Source organism: Pangasianodon hypophthalmus, chromosome 5, assembly GCF_027358585.1.
Source record: "Pangasianodon hypophthalmus isolate fPanHyp1 chromosome 5, fPanHyp1.pri, whole genome shotgun sequence".
Taxonomy (NCBI): Eukaryota; Metazoa; Chordata; class Actinopteri; order Siluriformes; family Pangasiidae; genus Pangasianodon; species Pangasianodon hypophthalmus.
In genome coordinates this window covers 11,047,340-11,073,468 of record NC_069714.1, presented here as the reverse complement: position 1 = coordinate 11,073,468, position 26,129 = coordinate 11,047,340, and the positions used below count along the sequence as shown (strand labels likewise).

At 38.2% G+C, this 26,129-nt stretch overlaps 1 protein-coding gene and 1 long non-coding RNA gene across 4 annotated transcripts in view; one reads left to right on the top strand and one right to left on the bottom strand.

Moving 5' to 3' along the window:
* LOC113526086 (uncharacterized) overlaps positions 1–1,879 on the bottom strand; it is a 4,428-nt gene extending 2,549 nt beyond the window's left edge. The window contains exons 1-3 of the long non-coding RNA XR_004578247.2: positions 1,623–1,879; positions 1,170–1,235; positions 746–930 (exon numbers count right to left, since the gene is read on the bottom strand). This is a non-coding gene — a long non-coding RNA (uncharacterized LOC113526086). The remainder of the gene's footprint in view (positions 1–745; positions 931–1,169; positions 1,236–1,622) is intronic.
* Positions 832–26,129, top strand: LOC113526085 (NXPE family member 3). Of its 3 annotated transcripts, none has more exons than XM_026912875.3 (6): positions 832–949; positions 13,839–13,996; positions 19,513–20,246; positions 20,500–20,570; positions 22,192–22,389; positions 22,598–26,129. In XM_026912875.3, the coding sequence occupies exons 2-6, from the start codon at positions 13,913–13,915 to the stop codon at positions 23,149–23,151; spliced, it is 1,641 nt and encodes a 546-aa protein (XP_026768676.3). In that variant the 5' UTR covers positions 832–949; positions 13,839–13,912; the 3' UTR covers positions 23,152–26,129. The 3 variants fall into 3 exon arrangements, with proteins under 3 accessions (XP_026768676.3, XP_026768677.3, XP_026768678.3); XM_026912876.3 differs by lacking the exon at positions 832–949 and adding an exon at positions 2,011–2,577; XM_026912877.3 differs by lacking the exon at positions 832–949 and adding an exon at positions 8,253–8,697.

The window sequence follows — 26,129 nt, the reverse complement described above, 5'->3', positions numbered from 1 at the left end:
AATCCACACTAAAACTTACCTTCCAGGACATATTTTGAAGCCTTTCATCTAATTTCATTTTTCTCTTTCTTCGTAATGTTTGGCGGATACTGGCCTTTTGTTTTGTAACACAGAATAGTTTGATATAATCCATGTTCTGCTGTTAACGTTGCGAAGTTGTCGCTATCGTTTCCCAGGGTCTTATGGGGATCCCACAAATGTGACGTCACACTGGGATAATGACAATGTAATAATATAGGCTACAATAAATGCATTTAGCATATCATGCTGTTTATATGTATTATATTATAATAAAATGACTTCACCTAACATATCTTCATTATAATATATTTATTTATCATCATATTACGGTGTAATCATGTAAACTACATTAAAACTGTTACACTAAATGTAGAGACAAATGCAGTTATTATGTAGGCTACTTATGCCTACATTTCTATTGATTTCATATGCAAATAAGCAGATGCAATTGAGTGTAAAATAAATTTAGTGTAAAACTACAGTAACATATTGAATAATATATTCATAAGAGTAATATATTCATTACAGAAATATATGCATTAAAAAGGGTTGTGTTTCTCAAAGCCTCAAATAAATTTGAGGGTATAGTCTTAAGGCTGATGCGGTGAAGTGGGTGAGTTTCATGTTTGTGGCACAGGAAGCTATGTGGCACAGGTGCATTTCCTGGCAGAGAAGCTAGACCCTGTTGCTACACACTTGTTAAACAATATTCCACCATACTTACTTATTATATCTGGACTTCAATGAGAACAAATGCGACGTAGAATGCGAACGCTAGTGATAATGGCGCCTGTTATTCCTTTTCTTTCCGTTGTGAGGCGTCTATCTCCACATGCGCGTCCCCGCGGCAGGGATGCTTTTTTCACCTGCGCCGCTGTTGCTCACTGAGCTATACGATCTGCAGCAGAGCTAGAGAGAAATGCTGGAGGTGAGTCGTTTATGTTTTAGCTCCACACTAAGAGTTAAATATAATAAGAGTTAAAAATACATATTATATATCAAATGTTGGACACAGTATGGGAAGGATTGCATACATGTATGTATTTATTTATTTACTTATTTATTAATCTTAAAATGACTTAGATACCCCAAATTTAGCAAAACAATAAATTTCATCCAATATGTTAAAACAAATATTTTTCTTCTACCTGTCTCACTCCCTGGCTGAATCTGATGTGTGACCACTGCACCAGTGCTAGGTTGACTGTCTCCACCTTTATTTGAAAAAAAAAAAAAAAAAAAACTTTAAAAAAGTTTAAACCTCACAAACTGGCAGACATAATTTTCTAAAACTTCAAAATTAGTACAATAATGACTACATTATGACAACATATTTAAAAAAAATCATAATTTTTATAACATTTTATGATATTTGTTCCTGTTCCACTATAGCTCTTGTCTCCCTGCTCCCTTTCTACCTATATAAAAGAATGTGAATATTTGTCTGCAAAAATACATATGTAACTTTACAATAAATAGTATTAATGTCTTTTAGCATATAGTATTTTAAGTGATGATAGTAGGGGCGCTACCGCTAATAAGCTATTTGCTAGTTCAATACTTGCAAAGCAAAAACTACAATAGTTACAGATAAAGCTGACCTGCACTTGAAGCCCTGAACAGATCAGAAATTTTGCAACATTTCGCTGCTTCTTCTTGAAGCGCTTTCTTTTTCCGTGTCCCTTCCCTTTCTGCTCCACCTGGCCGCTTTCTCTCCATCCTCGCATGTCTCTTTAACCGCTCTGGAGGAGAGGACGGAAATCGAACCGTAACATTGCCAGTCAAAACTAACAGATTTAGATTCATGAATGGATTAATGTTTTTATTATTATTTAGTTAATTATTTGAATGCTGAATTCGGAAATGATCACTTTAGTGCGTGGGCAATAATATTTAAAAAAAAAAAAAAATTAAAAAAAAAAAAAAAAAGGCTTGCTGGCAGCAGGCCAAATCAGTCGCCAGGCCACCGGCAATCCGGGTGCTCCCGATGGCCAGTCCGGGCCTGCAATTAAGAGTAACAAAGTGGATGATTTAAGCTGTGTAATAATTCTGTCTCTCATTCAATCTACTTGTTCTATTCATGTCATTTTTTTAACATTGATTTTAAAAAGTCTGTAGAATTTTCTTGGAGGAATTACTACATTCCAGCTTCATGTTTTATTTTGTTAAGTACAACATGTCATGTTGATTGTTGTACTGAGCTTGAACGATCTGCAGCAGAGCTAGGGAGAAAAGCTGTGGGTGGGGCTCTGACATGACTACAGAACTATTTTCTGTCAGTCTTCTACTGCTCTGTGTGCAGCTCTGTGTGCGGATAACTGCAAATAAACTCCAATATCATCCACGTTCAGAGTGCTTGTTCTGGTGGGACTGGGTCAGATAAAGCCAAAGGTCACACTTCCTGTTGGCTGGTCCCAGTCTGCCATTTTCTTCTGACGGCTCTCCTCAACAAGGCGTTGCTGCCTACATAGCGGTCGCTGACTTGGGAGGTTTTTGGTTCCTTTTTTCAAACTATTCTCTGAATGTATATCGGTGCTAAATCCTCTCCCACTTACGGTAAGTAGTGCAAACCCGTTCTAACGTTTCACGCGCAGAGCAGGCTTGTGTGAAAAATTAGAATTCTTTATAGTAGGTCAAAAAGTCTTATTCTTTATAACGGACTGTGCTTTGTTCATTCATTCGCCTTTTGTGCATCAGACCTTTGAAGGTTCTTCCGCAATGGCCATAAATGTCCCAAGCGCATCAGTATAGTGCGCTTCTGTGCGCGTGCAGTGATGCTAAAGGCTTCTGTCAATGTATCAGTATTTGAAATGTTGGGAGTGTGGATGGGTTCGTGTGTGTGATTGATACCAGCAAAATCATTTCTGACCCTGAGAGCTTTGAACAGACATGCTTTTTGACTTGCATGCTCGTAATAAGATGATCATGTTGCATTGTGACATCTGAAAGATTACTCTGTCTACATGCTTTGCTCCAGAGCAGTACTTTATACAGGTATCTGCCTGCTCACTAGACCGGCTATAGGCGCGGATCGTTTTTACTCGACGCTAGATTTGATCAAGGGTCTGTCTGTCTGTCTGTCTGTCAGAATCAGTGACTGCGTGACACAACCGGATGTAATACGAGCTAAGTAAGACGCTTAAAATATATTTTTTTAGCGCATACAGTCTTCACAGGTGAAACCCATAGTCCTGTTGCATAAAGCGAGTTGAAGAAACTCAGAATTGCAGATTAAGTTTTGAGTTGACAAATTACTAGGTTATTAGGTTTCATGACTCTGGTTATCAGCTTTCTCAGTCTGAATCAGTGCTTACTCAGCCGGCGCGTGCACATAAACGCCAGACGGTTGCAGCAGTCAGTGTGAAGAAAAAGCAGATGAGCATTCTACCGGCTGAAGAGAGAAAAACTGAAATCTACACTAACCAGAAAAAAGCAGAACCGTTGCGGCTGCCAAAGCTCGGGAAAATGTATGATTGTGGAAATGCGTAAGTTTACTTTTATAGGCTCACAATGAGAATAAACGGATTGAAAACTTACACCCCCAACATGTTTCACGTAATTTCATTTAATATAAGTATAAATTGTTAAGTAAATTTTAACAAAACAAATATCAATTTGAAATGAAAATATATTAGGACAGGAATAATGAATTGGCCCTGACAAATATTTAGTATTTAACTCATTGTGTCTGTCCCTAAACGTTCTTTCCTTTCCAAGTGCCCTTCTTATTATTTGCGCTCTGAGCTCCACAGGCCTCTCCACAAGCGCTGAAGCCATGGCTACAAACAGTAAAGGGTTATTAACTTTGATGCGTCAGATATATCTCACTTTCCTCTCAGCTGATTGGTCCAATTTGGGTCAAGTCAAGTGGCTTTATTGTCATTTCAACCATATACAGTTGGTACAGTACACAGTGAAACGAAACAGAATTCCTCCAGGACCATGGTGCTACATAAAACAACACAGAATTACTAGAGACTACACTACTACATAAAGTGCACGTGCACTCAGTACAAGACAGTACAATAATTACTAAAACAGGACAACAGGCACAGTAAGAGACAGTGCAGTGCTGACCAGTACACAGTTCTAGTGTGAAAGTGTCAGATATAACAGTAGTGCAAAAGAATAACTATGTAATAAAAATGCTGTGAATGTAAACATAACATACTATGAGATAGTAGATCAGCAGATAAGCTCATACTATATATGGACATAGCAGTTATTGGTTTAGAATAAAACCTGTTCCGGGGCAGATTAGCAGTGCAGTGTAAGCTACCATGGTGATGAAACCCGCTACAAACCAGTCCAGCTTGTTGAGCCTGAAAAAATGGCGTTCACTCAAACTAAACGCAAGCTTACCTGAGTAGCCACCAAAGCCAATTTCGTTTAAACAAACAGTTCACACCTGAGCAACAAGAAACACCTGTCAGTCACATGTTCCAATAAATTTCTTCGTTTGAAAAATGGATGGATTCAAACAAAAGATCCCATGTTCTAATGTGTTTAACACCTCAGAACTTTTTCACCTTGTCATTCCAATACTTTCAGAGGGGAATGTATATTCATCACTCGATCTGAATACCATGCATCTCAGGTGTAAATATCATTCTCAACCTTAGCAGAATATATATGTGTGTGTGTGTATATATATATATAAATTACCAATCGCTTATTGTAGTTCTATGTCCATAAACTTGATTATATATATATATATATATATATATATATATATATATATATATATGTTAATATAATAAATATAAATAAAATTAATTTAAAATTTCATTAGTCTTAATTTGATTACACTGTTTTAAGCCCATTTCACATCAGGTTAATCAGAGTGGCCTTTTTTACAGCAGCCACTGGCAATGTGCAGAGCAGCTATCTGGGCTACAGTAAATAAAATAAGCATTTTTTTTTGCACAGCACGGTTGTTGTTTCAAGCTGCAATAATTACAAAATACAAGATTTATGCTATATTGCAGAGTGTATGTCCGTAATCTAAACAGCACATAAGCAATATTTCTATCTACTGTAACAGTTCATTAACTTAATGAACTTTATGTGATCATATATAATGAGAATGCATATTTATAATAAGCTGACTGTTATAACAGATACTTGAATGTTATATTTACTAAACCAGTGCAAGAAATCACAGAACTGAATGCCCCACGATGTGCGCGCCGTGCCACATTACTTTTGGTGTAAAATGGGTTTTGTGTTTGTGAAAATATTACGTGAGATGCGTTACATGAACCCAACAAACCCAACTGTTGGTGAAGTTTGCTAGCACATATTTATGGGAATCAAGGTTCAGTAAGCTGTCTGGGCTTTTACCCCGCTATTGTTTTGCTAAACATGAAAGCTGGGACTTTTCCCCTGTTCCCCTGAATAACACAGAACACAGACTGTGCTGTTATATAAGGTATCTATATGCATGTAAACATGCATTTTTAAATGTTATTGCTGTAATTAGTGCAGTCATGAACATTTATTTATTTATTTATTTATTTATTACCGTTGAATAACTGCTCTTCCATAATGAAAACTAATTAAATTCTCGTTATTGTTTTCACTTACCGTCTTTCCAGTTACACATACAGTTTATCAGCCTACGAACATGTACAAGCACTTTCCTCTCAAATTAATCTCAAAGCCCTATTCACTGGACATTAAAAAACACTGTCATTGTCTAGTTAAAGCGCACTATTATTCCCTACATTTTAATTAATTAATTTTAATAGGAGAACACTTTTCTGTTGCACCATTTGGGGTCTCATCACCTTTAATTGTTTTAATTTTAATTCTACATATGCACATTTTATAAAAATTATATATGCATTACACTAAAGTACTGGGTTTTATTGAGTAGAGTCAACTTTTAACGGTCTACCAGGAAACAGTCTACACCTGTACACTTACAAACAGGACAAAAATTAACTGAACTACCTTATTGAACTAAGCTAACATGTCGTTCACTTCTGTTGACTGCACATTTCTTGGTTTGTATTTAACTAATGTAATTATGTTGTATGTTGTAATTACATGGCTGTTAGTACAAATAATCTTTTTTGTTTGTACTACATACAAACTATCACATCCCTCATATTATCTAATGAAGTCCATTTGTATCAAAATAAAATATAGAAATAAAACATTATGGCATAAATAATAATAAAAATAGCTAAACATTGAAATATATTCAAATGAACCAAGAGTTCCTTAACATTATGAAATATTATTTCATCATTATTTTCACAATAATAGTTTTATTGTGATCATTTCTATTATTAGCATTTATAAGTGACACTTCATGATTATTGTATTTATGTATTATGTAATACTCATGCCAAACCCGTATATGTAGTGCAAACCTGTTCTAATGTTTGATGCACAGAGTTGGCTTTCATCTCTGTATTTCTAGTACTGTACTCTCTCTCTCTCTCTCTCTCTATATATATATATATATATATATATATATATATATATATATATATATATATATATATATATATATATATATATGTCAAAATTAGGACACCCCATGAAGGCCTGTGTTTTTTTAACATAGTTAAACATATGGACAGTTGATCTTCATTTTAACAATATTAGGAGATTCAAGTAATGTAACTAAACAAATAAAACCAAAGAAAAGTCTTTTTAAAATGATCTGTAAAATGTAATAAAAAAAAAAATCCAATTTCTTGTGAGGAAAAAATAAGGACACCCCCACATTTATTTGTACTTAAAATGGCTAAAATTACCTACAAGAGTATCACATCAGGTGCAAATTATTAGTACGTCATTACAGAGCATTTTGAAGGAGGCTTGCCTTATTTCAACCTCAGACATTTAGTTTGGTTTGCTCTTAATTGTTGAAGTGAGAGGTATCACCATGGTGAGATCCAAAGAGCTCTCTGAGGCCTTCAGAAAGAAGATCGTTGATGCTTATGCGTCTGGTAAGGGATATAAAAAGATCTCAAAAGAATTTGTAATCAGCCATTCCACTGTCTGGAAAATCATTTACAAGTGGAGAACATTTAAAACGACTGCCAACATGGCCAGGTCAGGCCGTCCAAGCAAATTCACCCCAAGAGCAGACTGCAAGATGCTTAAAGAAGTCTCCAAAAACCCTAAAATATCATCATGGGACCTACAGCAAGCTCTTGCTACAGTTGATGTCAAAGTGCATGAATCTACAATCAGAAATAGACTGCGCAACTTTAATTATCATGGGAGCTGTGCAAGGAGGAAACTTTTGCTGTCTAAGAAAAACTGAAGTTTCCAAAGTACACATAAACAAAGGCCAAGACTTCAGGAATAATGTGCTTTGGACAGATGCATCTAAAATTTAATTATTTGGACACCATAACAGAGGGCATGTTTGGCATAAACCAAATACAGCATTTCAGCAAAAGAACCTCATACTAACTGTGAAACATGGAGGTGGAAGTGTTAATGTGTTGGGGATGCTTTGCTCCAGCAGGACTTGGCCAACTCACCATCATAGAATCCACTATGAATTCTACATTGTATCAGAAGGTGCTTGAGGAACATGTGAAACCATCTGTCAAAAAATTGAAGCTGAAGCAGAACTGGACCTTGCAACATGACAATGACCCAAAACATACCAGTAAATCCACCAAGGACTGGCTGAAAAGTAAAAAATGCAGAGTTCTGGAATGGCAAAGACAAAGCCCAGATCTAAATCCTATTGAGATCCTGTGGGGTGATTTGAAACAGACTGTGCATGCAAGAAACCCCTCAAACATCACATAGCTGAAAGAATTCTGCATTGAGGAGTGGGGGAAACTTTCTTCCAGTCAATGTCAGAAACTGGTAGATGGCTACAAGAAACGTCTCACTGAGGTTATTTCAGCCAAAGGAGGAAACACTAGCTATTAGGGCATAGGGTGTCCTAACTTTTTCCTCAGTTGAAATATTAATTTTTGTTGATTTCTTTTGTTTAATAAGTGAAAACAAAGTGATTTTTTGTAGTTTACATGCAATTACATCACTGTCATCTACTTCATCTACAGGTACAAATTAAAACAAGATCAGAAATGGATATGTTGACATTTCTTGATTAAGAACTGAATATTTAACCGGGTGTCCTAATTTTTTCATTTTTTCACATTACTGTATATATATATATACATATATATATATATATATGTAAATAGTGGGAATGTGTGTCACTGGATGACGAAAAGTAGATAAATAAAAGCTTCATACTTCACAAAAACTTTTAACTCAGAATGATTTCTAGAAGTAATTTTAGGAGAATAGCCTGCTTGAATTTATTCAAAAGCCACGGTATAATGATTGACAGGCTCATTCAGGTCCTGCATGGTAGACAGGCACACCCCTCATGCGGTGAGGTGCTGGAGAAGGGTTTACATGAGAGGGTTGGTCTTCTGCCAGGGAAGGTTAGGCACATCACTGATAACACACAGCTATCAGAAGGATTCAAGCTTGACGACAGGGCGAACGCTTTTCTGTTGTGCCACTAATTGTTTTAATTTTAATTCTACATTTGCACATTTTATAAAAGTTATACCAAACTGGGTTTTATTGATTAGGGTCAACTTTTGAGGCTCTACCAGGGAACGCACTACACCTATTCACTAGCTGCCCTTCCAAACCGGATTTGCTTGACTGACTGGTTCGGTAGGTGACTTATTGCCTGTTTTATATTTCAACCCCATCCAGATTGCAGCTGAGCTACATTACTGGACTAAATTATCTGCTTGTTAGTCTATAATAAGCTAACACGTTGCTAGTACTTTTGTTGACTGCACATTTCTTGGTTTGTATTTAACTTACAACTATGTGGTTGCTGAACTAAACAGATCCTTTCTTTTTCCACACTTTAGCTTTCCATCACATTGGTAGAGGTTAATCTTGCTTCCACAGTTTTTGTGGGTCATCTCTGTATTTCATTTTTCCTTGTGGAAGTGATGTCACAATTTTGAATTTTTCTTCACAGCTTTCACAATGTTTCTGTCATCAGCTGCTGTTGTTTTCCTTGGCTCACCTGTTCATGTGGTAGAATTCCCTTAGCAAAAAATTTACCAAATTTTTCCCTTACCAAAAGAAACTTCTCAGAGTCTCGGGGTCTTGATCCCAAAAAAGTAGACTTTATTATTTACACAACAAAGCCGAGCAACTGCAGAGCAACTGAGTGTCAGTTCTCGATGAGTCCTTGTTTAGGGATTAATCCGAGAAAAGATTTAGTTTTGGTGAGATGTCTTGCTTAATCTATATACTGTATAGTCAGAATACCCCATACAATTTGTGGATTGTTCTTGCCGATAATGTTGGAGTGTTGGAGTGTTGTCAGTTGCGGTTAATAATTAGATGAAGGTTAGGGAATGTTTTAAAAACATATTTCCCAATAGTATACAACAGAAATGAGTACACACCTGTGCATTATCACTTAAATGTCAAATGATTCAAAATTGTATCACCTCTCAATAATTGCATTATTTGTAAGTTGACAAGTAGAGTATTTCCTCTTATGAACAATCAAAAACAAATAGAAAATCAATGCAACAAAAGTGAATACACATGTCATCACTGACACAAGTTAGAAAACCTGTGATCACTGAAACGAAATTGAGTACACCTGTGATTCCCAATTAGCCTAACTGCATGAACATGGTTATAAAATGACCTGTGAACACCAGAACTGTCTCAATTTTGGACCTATGGGTTGTGTCTATCTGCATGTCTGCATCATGGATCCACATGCAAAAGAATTGTAGAGGAATTGAAAAATCAAATTGTGAGACTTAACAAACATGGAAAAGGATACAGGAAGATCAGTGACCAACTAAAAATCAGTCGAAACACAGTTGCAGCAGTAATCAGGAGGTATAGAACAAGTCACAGTACCACTAATCAGAGCCGCACTGGCCGTCCTACTAAAATGATGCCACGGACAGTGCACTACTTGCACAATCTAGCTCTGAAAAACAGACAGGAAAGTGCTTCAGACTTGGCACAGAGGATATCAATATAAATCACAGTTTCTGTGACAGCTCAGACAGTGCGAAGGATAACATCATAATGTCAAACGGAAAAACGGATTGCATAACATCAACCTCTATGAATGGCGTCCAAGAAGGAAACCCTTGCTTGCTCTTCAGCACAAAACTGCAAGATTAAACTTTGCTAAAGAACATGAAAAGAAGTCTGATGAATATTTGGAGCACATTCTTTGGTCAGATGAGACCAAGAGAAATTTGTTCGGCTCAGGTGGGGTCCAGCATGTTTTGAGTGAACCTGGCCGGACTACCACAGTGAATGCATAGTCCCAACAGTGAAGCATGGAGGTAGGAGTGTGATGATAATGGGCTGCATAAGTACAAAAGGTGTTGGGAAGATATAGATATAGATGGAACAATGAATGCCTGTAGATGTACCAAAATACTGGCTGACAAGATGACTCCCAGGCTCCAGAAGCTTGGTATCCTCCATGCTGAGGAGGATTGAGTATGTCATCAAAAATAAAGGTGGACATATGAAGTATTGAAAAAATAAAAGACTCGAATCTCAGTACTACAAGGTGTACAGAGTTTTGTTGCACTGAGTTCCTACTGTGGGGGCTGTATTTTTAATACAGTAAATCTAAACTGTATGTTTTTAATGTTACATAAGAGCAAATATACTGTTCAGTTTACATTAAAGAAAAAAAAAACACTGACTGCACTCATTGTCCAGTTAAAGCACACTATTACTCCCTACATGTTAATTAATTAATTGTAATAGGGGAACTGTCACGGCCACCAGGGGCAATTCCACCCTGGACCACTAGAGACCACCCTTATTCCCCATGTAGAATGTCTTCTTCGGCTGTCTGTCCTATTTCCTGTCATGATCATGCACACCTGTTTATTATTTTCTTGATTAGCTATCCTATTTAAGTTCAGTATGTTCTTCCTTTCTTTGTGTGAGGTTTGTGTGAATTCCTGAGCTTGTGTTCATGATTAGATTAGTTCCTGTTTAGATTAGTTCCTGTTTGCACTGTGTACTTGTAGTGAACTTGTTTTGTTCACTAGTTTTGTTCACTAGTTTTGTTCACTAGTTTAAGTTATTTATGGTCTTGGCCTAACAGTAGCCTAGCACCTTGTGTCATAATTCTTGGCTCCTTTTTCCCCATATTTGGTTGTTTCTCTGTTGTCTCTTGTTTTATTAAAGATGTTCTGCACTTGCAATAATCCTATTGCAGCAGAGTATAATCTGTTGTTTTTGGACACTCCGGGCCCAAATCATCTCTCTCTGCCACTGCCATTACCAGAGCAACAGGGACTGCCTCCCTCCATTGTTTAAGGAGGGTGAGGGAGTATATCTCTAGTGCATTTCCCCATCTGTGTGCACAACCTCATGGTCGACTTCTCCCACTTGCTGTGTGACCACAAAGGGCCCTTGCCACTTGGCGAGTAATTTCGAGATGGAGGTAGGAAGTAATACGAGGACTTTATCTCCTGGTGCAAGTTGTTGCCTCACCTGGGCCTGGAGCAAATTTTCCTGTTATAAGAGACGAGTGTTGCTAGATGGCTGCTATAGAAACCCAGTTGGTTGGTTGGGAGGTGCTAATGTAGGTGGTTTATAGGTTAAGCCAGTTGGTTGTTAGAGTGTTGCTAGGTGGTTGCTAGGCAAAACCAGCTAATTGCTATGGTGGTGCTAGGAGGTTGCTAGGCTAATTCGGTTGGTTGCAAGGGTGTTGCTAATTGGTTGCTAGGCTAAACTAACTGGTGACTAGGAAGCTGGTAGGCCATTGCTATGCTAACCATTTTGGTTGGTAGAGTTTTGGTAAGTGCTTGCTATGCTATCCCAGCTGGTTGCTATTGACTTGCTAGGTGGCTGTTATGATGTCTGAGGTGATTGCTATGGTGTTTCTATGAGGTTTCAATATGATCCCAGTTGGTTGCAAGGTTGTAGCTAGTCAGCTGCTAGGTGGCTGCTATGGGGTCCCAAGTGGTTGCTATGGTGTTTCTAGGAGGTTTCAATATGATCTCAGTTTTTTGCAGGGTTGTACCTCATTGGTTTCTAAGAAAACTCAGCTTTGTTACTAGGGTTTTGCTAGTTGGCAGTTAGGGGGTACAAGGTGGTTGCTATTATGTTTTTCGGAGGTTTCAGTATGATCCCACTTGGTTGCAAGGTTGTAGCTTGTTGATTGCTAAGGAAACTCAGCAGGTTGTTTGGGTGTTCCTTTGTGGCTGTTATGGGGTACCAGGTGGTGGATATGGTGTTGCTTGGTGGTGTCATTATAAACCCAGTTGGTTGCAAGGTTGTAGTTACTCGCTTACTATGGAAACTCAGCTGGTTGCTAGGGTGTTGTTAGGTAGCAGTTATGTGGTTCCAGGTGGTCACTATGGTGTTTTTAGGAGGTTTCTATATGATTCTAGTTTCTGGTTGCTATGTTTTTGCAGTGTGGTTACTATGATATTCCAGGTGGTTGATATGGTGTTGCTATATTGTGCTATGATGATTGAGTATCATTTCTTCAAATCCTGTGGTTTGGTTTCCACGACCTAATGTCCTAAAAATAAAAGCACCCAACCTTTTTCCTAAGGACAAATGTCCCAATTTGGAGTGTTGGAGTGTGGCAACTGTACTTCCAATATTTCCCAAAAGTACAAGCACCCATTTCCTGTATGGGGTCTACAATGGATATAAAAAGTCTAGGGTTAGGGTTAGTTAATTCTGTAAACTTTAATAGTAATGTTTTCCATAAGTAGATTAGGTTATAAATGTTGAGGAAGGTGGGTCTTTCAGTGGAACTGGAATGAAATTTTTAAATGTGATTTGCTCTGTTTTAACTTATACTTCAAAATTTTACATGTGGTTGAGTGTAAAAGAGAAATATATTTCTAGTTCAGGAAAAAATATAGTTTTCAGAACTATATAAAGTAAAAAAAAAAGACACAGTTTGATCATGTAAAGGATTTTCCCATGCTCAACACATAATTTTGAATTTACTTGGGTTATTCTGGTGTTAACACAGTACTCAGGTCTTAAAAATATATTGTAAAACATTAAAATTGATTTTACTAACACTGCAGCAACCTTGAATTAGTGTGTGGCTTAGTGGTCACAGTGTTATGCACTTACTGTCTGATTTCTGATGTCTCACTTCTGCCTGCATGTAGGTTAAAAATGTCCTCCATCCATGTTTTTTTTTTTTTTTTTTTACTTTGGGATCCCAGTCCCTATGCACACTTCTGTCCAGGTTTTACTGAGCTTACACTGGCTGCCTCTTGTTGTGCATGGACTTTTGTGTCCTGCTTATGATGTGTAAAGCTCAAAATCAGTTATCTCTATCATGTCCTAATGATCTCTAGAACCAAGACAGCATATCCTGATCACTTTTGTTTAGCTGTGGAAGGCCTATTTGTAACCCTGAGAATCACTCACAGCTGAGCTGTAGAAGAGTATATAAAATTTACCTCTAAACTCTGTAATATGTTCTAGAGAACATTAGGATTGACAGGTCTGTACGTGTTTTATAATCCAGATTGTTTATGCAAAGCACTTTGAGATTTTGGACTCAAAATCAAAAGATGATTGATAGATAAGATGATGATGATGATGATCATAGATCTTCTTCTTCTACTTCTTCTTCTTCTTCTTCTTCATTTAGGTACTAATGGGGGAAACAAAAGGAAATAGAATGAGTACTGCATTTTCATCCCAAATTCCTAATCAAATCATGCCTACAACTCTGGTCTAGACATTGGTGCACTGGTCCAATGCTCATAAAGGCTCTGCAGTGTTCCTGTATGTTTCATGTCATTTTCTCTTAGATGGTTCAAGTTGTCCTTAGTGTGATTTGCTGAAGATTAACTGGCACTGTGTGCTGTGATCGTCACACCCAGTCATGCAGAAACACAAACACAGATTGCTGCTTATCTTTATTCTATTGGGATTTATACTGCTCATTTGCAGCATGATATTTATGGAGGTAAGTACAGCTCGTTCAGAGACAATGTTCCAAATGTATTTGTTCCAAATGTATTCACTAGCAATATACAGACCCCTCTGAAAGTATTGGAACTTTCAGCTTGCATTTCCTGATATTTACATCTAGATGTGTTAAACAATTTATAACATGGCACCTTCTGTTTGAACCCATCCAAATTTATAACATGGCACCTTTTGTTTGAACCCAGCAATTTTTCAAGTGATCAAAAATATTGTAACATGTGACTGACAGTTGTTTCTTGTTGCCCAGGTGTGCCCTGTTAGATTGATTGGTTAAACAATTAATAGCTCTGAATGTCTATTCTTGGTTTGAGCCCTGGGCTTTGCCTGTGAACACTGCATTTGTTGTTAAAAAGAATAAACCAACATGAAGAACAGAGAGCTGTCTATGGGATAAAAGCAAACCATTTTGAAGCTGGTGAAAAAAGGTTAAATTGATCAGAGCCATATTGCACAAGCATTGGGTGTAGCCAATACAATAATTTGGAATGTCTTGAAAAAGAAAGAAACCACTGTTGTACCAGACATCAAACAGGTTGGCCAAGGAAAAAAAAAACAACAGTTGATGATAGAAACATTGTGAAAGCTATGAAGAAAAACCCAAAAACAACAGTCATTGACATCACCAACAATCTCCACAAGGCAGGGTGAAGGTATCACAAGCCACCTTTTGAAGAAAACTTTGAGAAAAATTTTGAGGCCATACCACAAGATGCAAACCACTCATCAGCAGTAAGAATCAGAATGCCACAATGCAATTCACAAAGAAATACAAAGATGAGCCACAAAAGTTGCAGAACCCAGATCTACCAAAGTGATGAAAAGGCCAAAGTGTGGAGAAAGAAAGGATCTGCTCATGATCCAAAACATATGAGCTCATCGGTCAAGTATGGTGGAGGTAGTCTCATGGCTTGGGCTTGCATGGCTGCTTCTGGAAAGGGCTGACTAATCTTTATTGATGATGTAACTCATGATGGAAGCAGCAGAATAAATTCAGAAGTCTACGGAAACATTCTGTCTTCCAATTTACAGAGAAATGCATCCAATCTACTTGGGAGGAACTTCATTATGCAGCAAGACAATGACCCTAAACACGAAGGACATCATTTGGAAGGAGTAAAGGTTTTTAGACTGGCCAAGTCAATAACCAGACCTTAATCCAGTTGACCATATGTTTCACCTCCTGAAGAGGAGACTGAAAGAAGCTAAGGAAAATCAAAAACAAAAACAAGCCTGGAAAATCATCACAAAAGAAGAATGCAACAGTTTGGTGATGTTGGTGGGTCACCGGCTTGATGCAGTTATTGCAAGCAAGGGATATGCAAAGAAATATTAAGTGTTATTTAATTTAAGACGATCTGTTCCAATACTTTTGATTACCAAAAGATTGGGTGTTGTATTTCATAGTTCCAGACCGCCAGAGATGGTTAACCATAGTGGAAAAGGGGTCATGCGCTCGTGTATGATACAAGAATCTCGTATTGATTCAGTCACACGTGACCTTGACCAATGACAAATCGGAGTCCATATCGGCTTCCGTTTACGTCGTGGTCTATCTCTTTGTCATTCATGTGGAGAGATCTCGTTCGAGTGTGCATTAGCTCCCCGCTACAACTGTGTCTTGACACATTCAAAACTTTAAAACTTTAAACTTTGGAACTGATACATGGCTGGATTTGTACATGATCCCCATGGGGGTTCAAGTACAGATTTTATCTGACTAAGGACCCATTGGTTATCCAGGATGTCATGTCAGTGGGATCTCCAGTGATATTCATTTGAGTAGTATAGAGCTCATTAACCAGGGTTCTGATCATCATCTTACTGTGTTTAGCAGTATTTGTTGTGCTTCAGTCTAAGAACGCTTATTGGTTTCCAGAGTGTTTGGTGACTGTTCGTAGGTGACGAGCTTGTTAGCTAAATGTCCCCATTGAGTGCTGTTTACCCCATTGGCTGACCAGGGGTCTCAGTTTATTATTAAGACTGTGGCTGCGTGCTCTGTCTGCTCTGGGCCTATGGATTTGATGGATGCTCACACCCAATGTCCTACCTGTTTGGGTATTGACCATCTTAGGGAGGATCTAACAGCAACAGGATCTAACAACAACTCGCAGGATTGGACCCTGAATTTTGGGGTGTTTCCCCTCAAACTGCTCAAAATCTCAAAAGTCTCTCAGCCAGAGGATTTCCAGCTGATTTGCCCCAACTTTACGGATGTAGTTGCTTCTGCCTTTCGTTCAGTTCCAGCAACTAGACTGGACCGGGTGGCACATACATTGGTGGCGATGGCCATTGCACAGGAGATGGGTCTTGGTAACATGCCTCCAGTGGAGACATGTATATCTTCCTTGGTAGTGTCCCCTGATGAGGCCCTCAAACAGAATCTTCGATGTAACAACCCAGAATGCAGACATACCAATGACCTGTTGACCAGGGTTTATAATACAGTTTCAGGGTTGAACCGGGGGCAGAATTCTTTGGCCCACATGATGCTTGCACTTCATTCATCTATGACTAAGGGCCCCCGAATGGCACAGCATCAGAGCTGCTAGTGGGAAAGCCCTGGGGCTACTGACGCAGGCTAGACGTCAGGTATGGCTGGCCCAAACCAGATTACCGGAGGCATGCCGCAATAGCTTTGTCAATTGCCATTGGTGCCTGGTCAGGTTTTTGGGCCAGCTGCTCAGGAGGCTCTGGAACGAAGAGCGTGCGCAGTAGAGTCTCGCTCCCAGCACCTTGAGCACAGGGGAGGTTATTCTGATCGTCTGGCACACCGGTTGGCTGCCTATCAGACAGCCTCACTGCAGCGCATACAAGAGCAGTCGTACAGACCATCATGTCAGCCAACATGTCCTAGTGCCTCCCTGTCAAGAGGTGGAGGGGCTCGTTCTAGTTTCCGGCCACCCGCACTTCCTTCTAATACACATCATTGCCACCCCAAGGATAAGGGAACCGTCCTTAATGTTAATCAGTGCAGATAGGCTTATAGTGACATTACTTAGAAGAGCTGTGTGCCTTAACCTGCCAGTATGGGTAAAACACACTCAGTGGTATCTGCAGGTGGTACTTCATAGCTTATGTTCAACGCCTTATGAGCCCCTCGAACAAGCTCATATTAAGTATCTTTCAATGAAGACTGCCTTCCTCTTGGCCATAACGTCAGACAAGAGGGTCAGTGAGTCCACAATGCCTTAGATGGGGACCTGAGGATAATCACGTTATGCTTTGGCCAAACCCGGCTTTACTGCCCAAGGTGTTATCAACACAGTTCGCTAACCATCCTATTCAGCTTGCAGCGTTTTGCCCTGCTGGTGAACCTTCTAGTCCAGCACTGTGTCCAGTACGAGCATTGCTGCTGTATATGCTAACAATGGCATCATGGCGCACCACCGACCAGTTGTTCATCTGTTTTGGTTTGTGTAGGAGAGGTGCATCCTTGTCTAAGCAGTGGCTATCTCATTGGGTGGTAGACACCATTTCCAATGCTTACCGCTTGGTAGGTCACCGAGTTCCAATGTCCGTGAAGTGCCATTCCACTCATGCAGTTGCCACTTCTTGGGCGGCTCTACATGGTATTTCCCTATCAGCCACAGCAGCAGCTGTGCAGCAGCCACATGGGTACCACCATTTACGAGATTCTACAGCCTGAATGTTGCCTCCCTATCTTCAGTTAGCTCTTCTGTATTTATGGACAATGTTTAGAGTTCAGTCCTCATGACCTGGTGGTATACATCTTCCACTATGTCAAGATGTGACTGAATCAATATGAGATTCTCATATCATACACGAGCACATGACTCCTTTTCCACTATGTTTAACCGTCTCTGGTGGTCTTCCACTATTCATAGAACCATGGTTACACCAGTTGCCACCAAAGATGCCATGTTGTTTAACTTAATAGATGTAAATATCAGGAAACGAAAGCTGAAATTCTGATATTGTCTTGAGCAAAAAGAAGTATTAAGTGTAACACCACTGGCTCACAGTTTGACGTAAGCACAATATGTAATGCTGAAATTTATGTTTTGAGCATTGCAAATACACTGTGAAAAATATGACCCTATTAATTATTTAACAGCATCACGTCATTAATGTCCACAAAAGGGTTTTTTTCTCACACGGAGTGCATCAGAGGAGACAGCATCTTAATCAGAGACATTACTAATCTCCTTTTTTTAATATATAAAATTATAAGTAACAAGCACTTAAAAGTGTTGTTAACTTAATGTTAGCTGTAATCATAGCAGATGAGTGCTTGTTCAGCTTATCCTTCAAACCATGGGCTGGTTTTCTTTACATAGAAGTGCAACGATTTAACCAAAACATAGGCATTTATTTAGTAGTTTGACAACTCAAAATAGTGGATTAAAAACATGATAAAGTCCTGCACAAGCATTAACATTTTATGACCATGATTCAGTATCTCATAGCTTCATTAAGTTATGCCCACAATTAATTGTCCACACATGATAATTGCTACTAGAACTATTCATGCAGCAATATGTTGGCAATATACTATCCTATCAGATGTTTATTTCAATGTATGCCAACTTCCCATTTATATATCACTGCATTAGTCATTTTTATTTTTCATTTTTAAATTATCTCTTGCTTTTATGTTCCACTGTATTACATTTGACACAAAGCAAAGAAACATTATTTCCTTCTTCAGCTTTTTTTTTTATCCCAGGTATTTTGGGGCTTAAAGACAAGTGCTTAAAGGCAATGGTCTAGACATACCTGTAAAACCCTAAGATCGATAAACCCTGTTATAGATGCTTCTACTCAACAAAAAAAATCTGGCAACCACGGAGACATGAACTACACACATCTGAATGAAGAGTGCAGTAAATCGACTTAAGCACATGCATAGACCATTACTGAATACTTTTCCTTAATTTTCCCTTTTTACTGACAACTTTTGGAAACTCTAAATATGGCCCTATATCTTTGGAACAGCACAGAATTATGCGCAGTTGCAGTGTGTTTGATGTCTTTTGTATTTTCTTGCCTACTTTGCAAATAAAGGCAAATCTTTACTTTATCAGCCCTTTAGGTGAAATTCACTTTAGTTTAATTGCATTGAAGTGTGTGCCCACTTATGCAAGTGAAAGTAAAATAATTTTTTTAATTAGATACATTCATGACATTTATTGAGGACTAAGTTTCAAATTTTAAGTTTAAAATCTTTGTTATTACAATATTTTGCACTTTAATGACTAAGATACCACAATTATTTGGCTAAGTATTTGCATTACATGGTGATAAATATTATTATTATTGTCAAATATTCTAGTACAATTTCTAGGTCACATTACAGAATTTAATTGTCAAGTCGTGTTTTATCATTTTTTTTTAACCCCATTAAAAATATTAGATAAATTATATATTAATGAATAATTGGAGCTTTCAAGACTTGTGACAGATATGTGATTGTTTTGATTGTGTTAGAGTCAAATTTCCTCTTTTCACTACTCCCTCACTGCATGTTTGCAGAGGAAAATGCAGAGGAACTCATCCATTAAGCCTTCTGAAATCTTCAGGCCGCTGGAGGTAACCCACATTTACTGTGCAAACTTTGGCCAGGAGCCCACAGCAGAAGAGGCCAAAGAACAGAGAGATCTGCTCAATTCCATTGCATGGCCAGGTCCCTTGGTGCAAGGCCTCCCTCTGGAGCTCAGTAGCAACCCTTCTAAGAGCTACTTTGTGATTCAGGGCCCAGCAGAGCAACACATAGGCAGTCAACTTGTGGTTCATGTCCATGTGCAGAACTCTTTGGGTGCGAATAAGGATCACGGTGGAGATTTCCTGATAGCTCGGCTGCATTCACGTGAGCTGGGTGCTGGAGTTGCAGGGAAGGTGCACGACCACCATGATGGCAGCTATACAGTGCTGTTCCCACTGCTATGGGCTGGTGTAGTGCAAGTAGAAATTATGATGGTGCATCCGAGTGAGGCAGTGGCAGTGCTCAAAAGGTTGCAGGAGGAGCAACCAGACAGAATATTTTATAAAAGCCTGTTCCGCTCTGGTGCCCTCTCAGAGACAACCTTCTGCAATCTGTGCCTGCCACTCAACAAGAAACCACTCTGCAACTACACTGACCCTTCAACTGGAGAGCCCTGGTACTGCTATAAACCCAAAAACCTAGGCTGTGACACACGAATAAATCATGCTACAGGGGGATATACAAAGAACCTCATTACCAAATATGAAGCACAGTTCTTCCAGAGGTGAGTTGGTAGATGGGCTCTGTTTGGACAGATCATTTTAGATAGCTTGTTATTTGAGAAATCAGGGGAAAATAAGGGGATAATAAGTATTAGTTAAGATTTCAGCTCTGAAAATTCAAGACTTGAGATAATTTGGTATGATTTTAATAATATAATCATGCTGTGGAACAAAAGAAAATTATCAAATTGTTCAGCAGTTACTAACACAGTAAAACCCTTGTTTTGGATGTTTATGTTTTACGTTTTGTTTCAGTGGTGTAAATCTCAAAGTTCCTATACCTGCATCTGCGATTGACAAAGTGACTGTATTACCTGCAGAAAAAGGTACGTTTAATATATTAAATTTACAGTTCATTCAGCACTGATTTCTAATTCAGCCCCACAGTGTACATTAGAAAATTTGTTTGTAAGTGAAGACATAAGTATCAAATCTAAAGTTATTTGTGACTACACTAGAAATATTGAACGCAGCACAGTGAATGGTTATCAAATGTATTGGTGTTCATTAAGTACACTATGGTTTATGTATCCTGGGAGATGACAAACATTGATATTTTGAAAAAAAAAAGATTTTTATGAAAATAATGTTTTTAAGGATGATATTATATGATTATATTAAAAAAATAATGACTTCCATCTTCAGAGTTTGGACAATCTGACATGACATGTTTGTATCCCTGGGGATACATTTCCCGAATAGGGTTAAAAAAAGGAATTATCACAAATGGGGATGTAGAAGCTTTGAATCCTCTACTGTACAAAAATGAGTACAATTAATTTATATATTAAAGCATTAAAGCAAGGTGAGATAAATTCATAAATTAAGACAAATAAGTCTAGTCATTTAATTAAGAAGAAATTCCACCATATAAAAGGAAGATGGGCTGCAATGGCTCAGCATATAAGTAGGTTCCATTTGCCATGCCACCTTCATTAATGCTGTTCATCATTAGAGCCACTGATAAGTGACTGATCTGATGTGTCTCAATCTGCAGTGTGCTGTATACGCCCTAGTTTGCTGTACACCAACATCTGGTTTCCTATGACGCATACCCCCTTGATTTTACAACATGGCATCAGGGAAGGCGTATTAGTGTGTGATAGATGTCTGGCCGGTTGAAGATCTGGAAAAAAAAATCACCTGGTCTTTTTCTAGTCAACTGTCCGGTTTCTGTGAATCTGAGCCCATGATAGCCTTAGATTCTTCTGTTGTGGTCTTCTGCTGTTGTAGCCAATCCATCTCAAGGTTTGATGTGTTCTGTTTTCTGAGATGCTTTTCTGCTCACCACGGTTGCAATGAGTGCTTATATGAGTTACTATAGACTTCCTGTCAGCTCAGACCAGTCTGATCATTCTCCTCTGATCTTCCTCATGAACAAGGTGATTCAGCCCACAGACTCTCTGCACACAATTTTTTTTGTTTGTTTTTTGCACCATTCTGTGTAAACTCTAAAAACTGTTTTGCGTGAAAATCACAGAGATCAGCAGTTGGCACCAACAAACATGCCATGATCAAAGTCACAGATATCACACTATATCTTCATTCTGATGTTTGATATGACATAAACTGAAATTCTTGACCCTTATCTGCATGATTTTATGCTGCCATATGATTGGCTGATTGGGTAACTGCATAAATGAGCAGGTGTACAGGTGTTCCTGTTAAAGTGGACAGTCAGTTTATGTAGGCATCGCTTCAAAAGGTACTTTAAAAAGGTCTCCAGCATTAGGGACTAATCCTAACACTAAGCACAAATCTGAGCAAACACTTTTTGGCCAGTCTCACCCTTTGCATTTAAAAGTTTGCACATACAGTTTATACACAGATTTGTGCACACACATTATTGACAAATGAGGCCCTGTAGTAAGTTCTGACAAACAAAACTCAAATAGTATATATAATTTTATGATGAACAATAACTGTTAATTTCTTTCCCTCTCAAAGGACAAGCCAAAGTAAAAAATAATTACAATACTGCTGGCTACTACTTTCATGATACCTGGAGGTCTTTGAATGGTGCAGTCATCCAGCAGTTTAATGACTCTTCAGCCATAACACATTGTCTTAGAGGGAAGATTGTGTACATGCTTGGAGATTCCACTTTGCGTCAGTGGTTTGAGTACCTCACTGCTTTTGTTCCTGGTAAGAGCTGGTTATTAAACTACTAATTATCTTTTTGAGCAATCTTTACTTTATTAAATTGTTTTATTATTAATATTATTAATTTTGTTCATGTTTTGAGATAACTCAATCATTCTTTCATTTTTTGTGAATTTCCCTGTGGGATTAATAAAGTGATCTATCTATCTTATCCATTTTTCCCATGATCCCCACTTTCTGTCCTCTGCAGACCTCAAACAGTTAAATCTTTACACTCCTAAGAGAGTAGGGCCATTCATGGCTGTGGACAGCACGAACAACATTCTGGTGAGCTACCGCTGCCATGGGCCGCCCATCCGCTTCACCCCAGTGCTCTCCTCTGAGCTGCACTATGTAGCAAATGAGCTAGACAGGATACAGGGTGGGCCGGACACAGTCGTTCTTGTGAGTGTGTGGTCTCACTTCAGCTCCTTTCCTATTGAGATGTATATACGGCGCCTCCGGCACATCCGCAGGGCCGTGGTGCGGCTGCTGAACCGTGATCCAGCTACCTTGGTGGTGATCCGCACTGCCAACCTGCAGAAGCTTGACCCAGAGAACAGCCTGTTCAATAGCGACTGGTTCTGTCTGCAGATTGATGCTGTGCTGCGTGCCATGTTCAGAGGACTCAATGTGCAGATACTTGATGCCTGGGAGATGACGCTGGGCCACCACCTACCCCATGACCTACACCCACCCCGTGCCATTATCAAAAACATGATTGATGTGATCCTCTCCCATATTTGTCCAGTTGGAAAAATATAGAAGTATGAAAAAAAAAAATTAATTGTATATCAATTCCCACAGCAATAAATGAACATCCACTTCTGAAAGTAATATGGAGAATAAGCACTCATATGAGTTAAATGCTCAGATCTGATTGGTCAGTAGGTGTGCATTATTTTTGTACAGGTAGTTCTGGCTGCAATGAACGATAGGTTAATATTAATGCACCTGTTCTAATGCATTATTGTTTCTATAGTAACAGCTCATACACAGGGACTTGTATGGCAGACATGTCACATAATCTAAGAATAATAATTAATGGATTTAAAAATGTGTTGTATAACAAAGTAATTTTTATAATCGTTGATGTGTTGAGGTTTTTGTTAGGAGACATTTATTTAACATATATGGAAGGGGTCTTGGTTGTAAGTGCTCTCAGTCTCGGTTACACGTTCCATTTGCTGCATTTTCATGGTGTGTGTGTGTGTGAGAGAGAGAGAGAGAGAGAGAGGCTGGTGAGTGAATGACTGTTTATTGCAGCTATAACATAAGTGAGAACAGGAACTATCTTGTCCATGGATGTTTCACAACATTAAATCTAAAAATTAAAACTATAAACCATTAACATGCTTGATTTTCATTAGAGTCTGAAAAAGGAAGACCTTTAATATCAGGACCTCTATTTTGGGAACATATACTGTACAATTTTCTTTTAAATAAAAAATAAAATCCTATGTGTTGTAATGGCTTTATCAGAGTATTATACAAAGGTATTTGATCATCTAAAGGCATATTGTTAAAAAGGTTGTTATTTTGAATCACATGGAGTATAATGGTCTAAACTTCCAATAATTTGTTTCCATGTTGTAGGTTTACTTCCTTAAGATTAAGATTAAGTAATAATGAGAATTTTCCTGTAGCCCTTACTTAATATGGAATATTATTTCCAGTTTTATATTCATCGTTGGTGGTCTCCAGTCTTTTGGTAGGGGATGCGGAGTGGGTAACCACAAACACAGTTGGGGTTGAAAGTCACATGGTGACCTGCTACTGTGAGGTATTTTCAAAACTTGGACATTCTTTGTTGCTTCTGTAGCTACAGCCTCCTTATATGCTTTTTTTTTTTTTTTTGCTAGTTGATCAATCCCTGCTTAAGGATAGAGTAAAACTGGTTCATACTTACTTCATTTTTTGGTGATTGCAATAGTAATTGTTGGCATTCTGAATTTTCACACATTTTTTTCTAAAGTTTATAATTGTCATAAAGCTAATCAAGCAAATGCCATCAACTACTAAAAATGACCAATCTGGAGTCTCACATCATCCTTCATTCTCTTAGTCAGCAAGTCCCTACCTGCATAGCTAACCCTGGAAGTAAACACAGAGCCTGGAGATTTTCTCTGCTTAGATCTATTTTAGTAATAGCTGTGGCACAAAAAAATTCACTGACTTTGGAAGGTCTCACAGCTAAAATTGGCAGATCAGATCAGTTCTTCTGTCTTGAAGCCCATGAAGCTTCAAGATGAAGTTGTTAGGAGGAAAAAAGCTGGAGAAGGTTATAAAAAAAAATTAGCAAAGTTTCTGACCTTCTTAAGAGCACTGTGAACTCCATTATAACAAAGTGGAAAATATATGGCACAACCCAGACATGAAAGACAAGAAAGGTAAGTGTCAGTGTCCAGGAATCCAGCTACAACACTGAAGGGGTTACAGAGCTCACAGGCTGAAATACGAAAACCTGTGCAGACCGCAACAACATCATTATCAGTTCTTCACAGATCTGGCCTCTGTGGGTGCGGCCACAAGGAAGCCACTTCTGAGAAAGGCTATGTTAGAAACTTAGAGCTTTTGGAAAAATATTTTTTGGTTTGATGAGACTAAAGTGGGGCCATTTGGTCTAAAAGCAAAGCATAATGTTAGTGCAGACCAAATAAATCCTAACACCCAGGTAACACCATTCCTGTGATCAAGCACAGTGGTGGTAGCATCATGCTAAATCTTGTTGCCATCACAGGCGTAACATTTAGCTTCCTACAGCTGTCAGTAACATAAATACTGAGATGCCGCATTCTCTAATTAGCTGTTTTACCTACAAGTCTGCGTCAATGGCTGAGTGAGAGCCGCCATTTTGCGGCGGTATGTGGCACATCGACAACAGCACTTCACACTGTTAACGCAAAATTAGTACTATAGTTTTGTAAATAGTGCAGTTTTGTGCATTCTAATGTATCCGTCAAGTTCAGCTTGTATATTCATGATGTGAGCTGAATTTATTCTATAATTCAAACATAGTAATTCCACAATTCTACATTAATATTTACAGTTCAACTGTAACACAATACAAAGTTCTTAATATATATGTAGATATATACATTCCTGGGCAAAATAAATAAATAAATAGGCCAAGCCCAAAATGGCAAACTATTAAGCTTTTAATGGTCTTAACAACAAATCATTGGTCAGAAAATTAGCAAGATTTAAACAATTAGATAAAGGAACTTAGTATGGAATAGCTTTTCCCTTTGATTTCTTTCAATGTTTAAGCCTTGTGGCTCTTGATGGGCTGCATCCGGTGTGGCAGATAACCAAATAATGACTAATCTTTTAAGAAGAAAAAAAAAACTGCCAGAAGATATTAGAAGATATTTTGGGAAAAAATTTGTATAGCCAGATATGTGTTGGTTTGAATTTTACATCAAACATTTTAATCATTATCATGATTTTACCTTTGTGTCCAAGAAGACTATATAAGTGAATTTCCTGTTTCTAGCTTTTCCCCAAACAGTTCACTGCAGCAAAGTAAACCAGCAAATGGAGCTGCATCTGTTTAATTCTTGCTAATTTTCTGATCTTTGTTGTTAAGACCATAACACCAATAAAAGCTTAATATTTAGCATTATGGGCAAATATAGCCATTACACACACACATATGTATATATGTGTATATATACATATATATATGATTAAAAAACAAAACATGTAAATTCCTCAAATAAAACACCTACTGCACAATACTG

What these genes read in the sequence shown, in the direction of transcription:
- LOC113526085 (XM_026912875.3), top strand. Translation starts at nt 13,913, where the DNA reads ATGCAGAAACACAAACACAGATTGCTGCTTATCTTTATTCTATTGGGA. An exon ending in GCAGCATGATATTTATGGAG is followed by an intron (nt 13,997 to 19,512) that starts GTAAGTACAGCT and finishes GCATGTTTGCAG; the next exon opens with AGGAAAATGCAGAGGAACTC. An exon ending in TGTATTACCTGCAGAAAAAG is followed by an intron (nt 20,571 to 22,191) that starts GTACGTTTAATA and finishes TCCCTCTCAAAG; the next exon opens with GACAAGCCAAAGTAAAAAAT.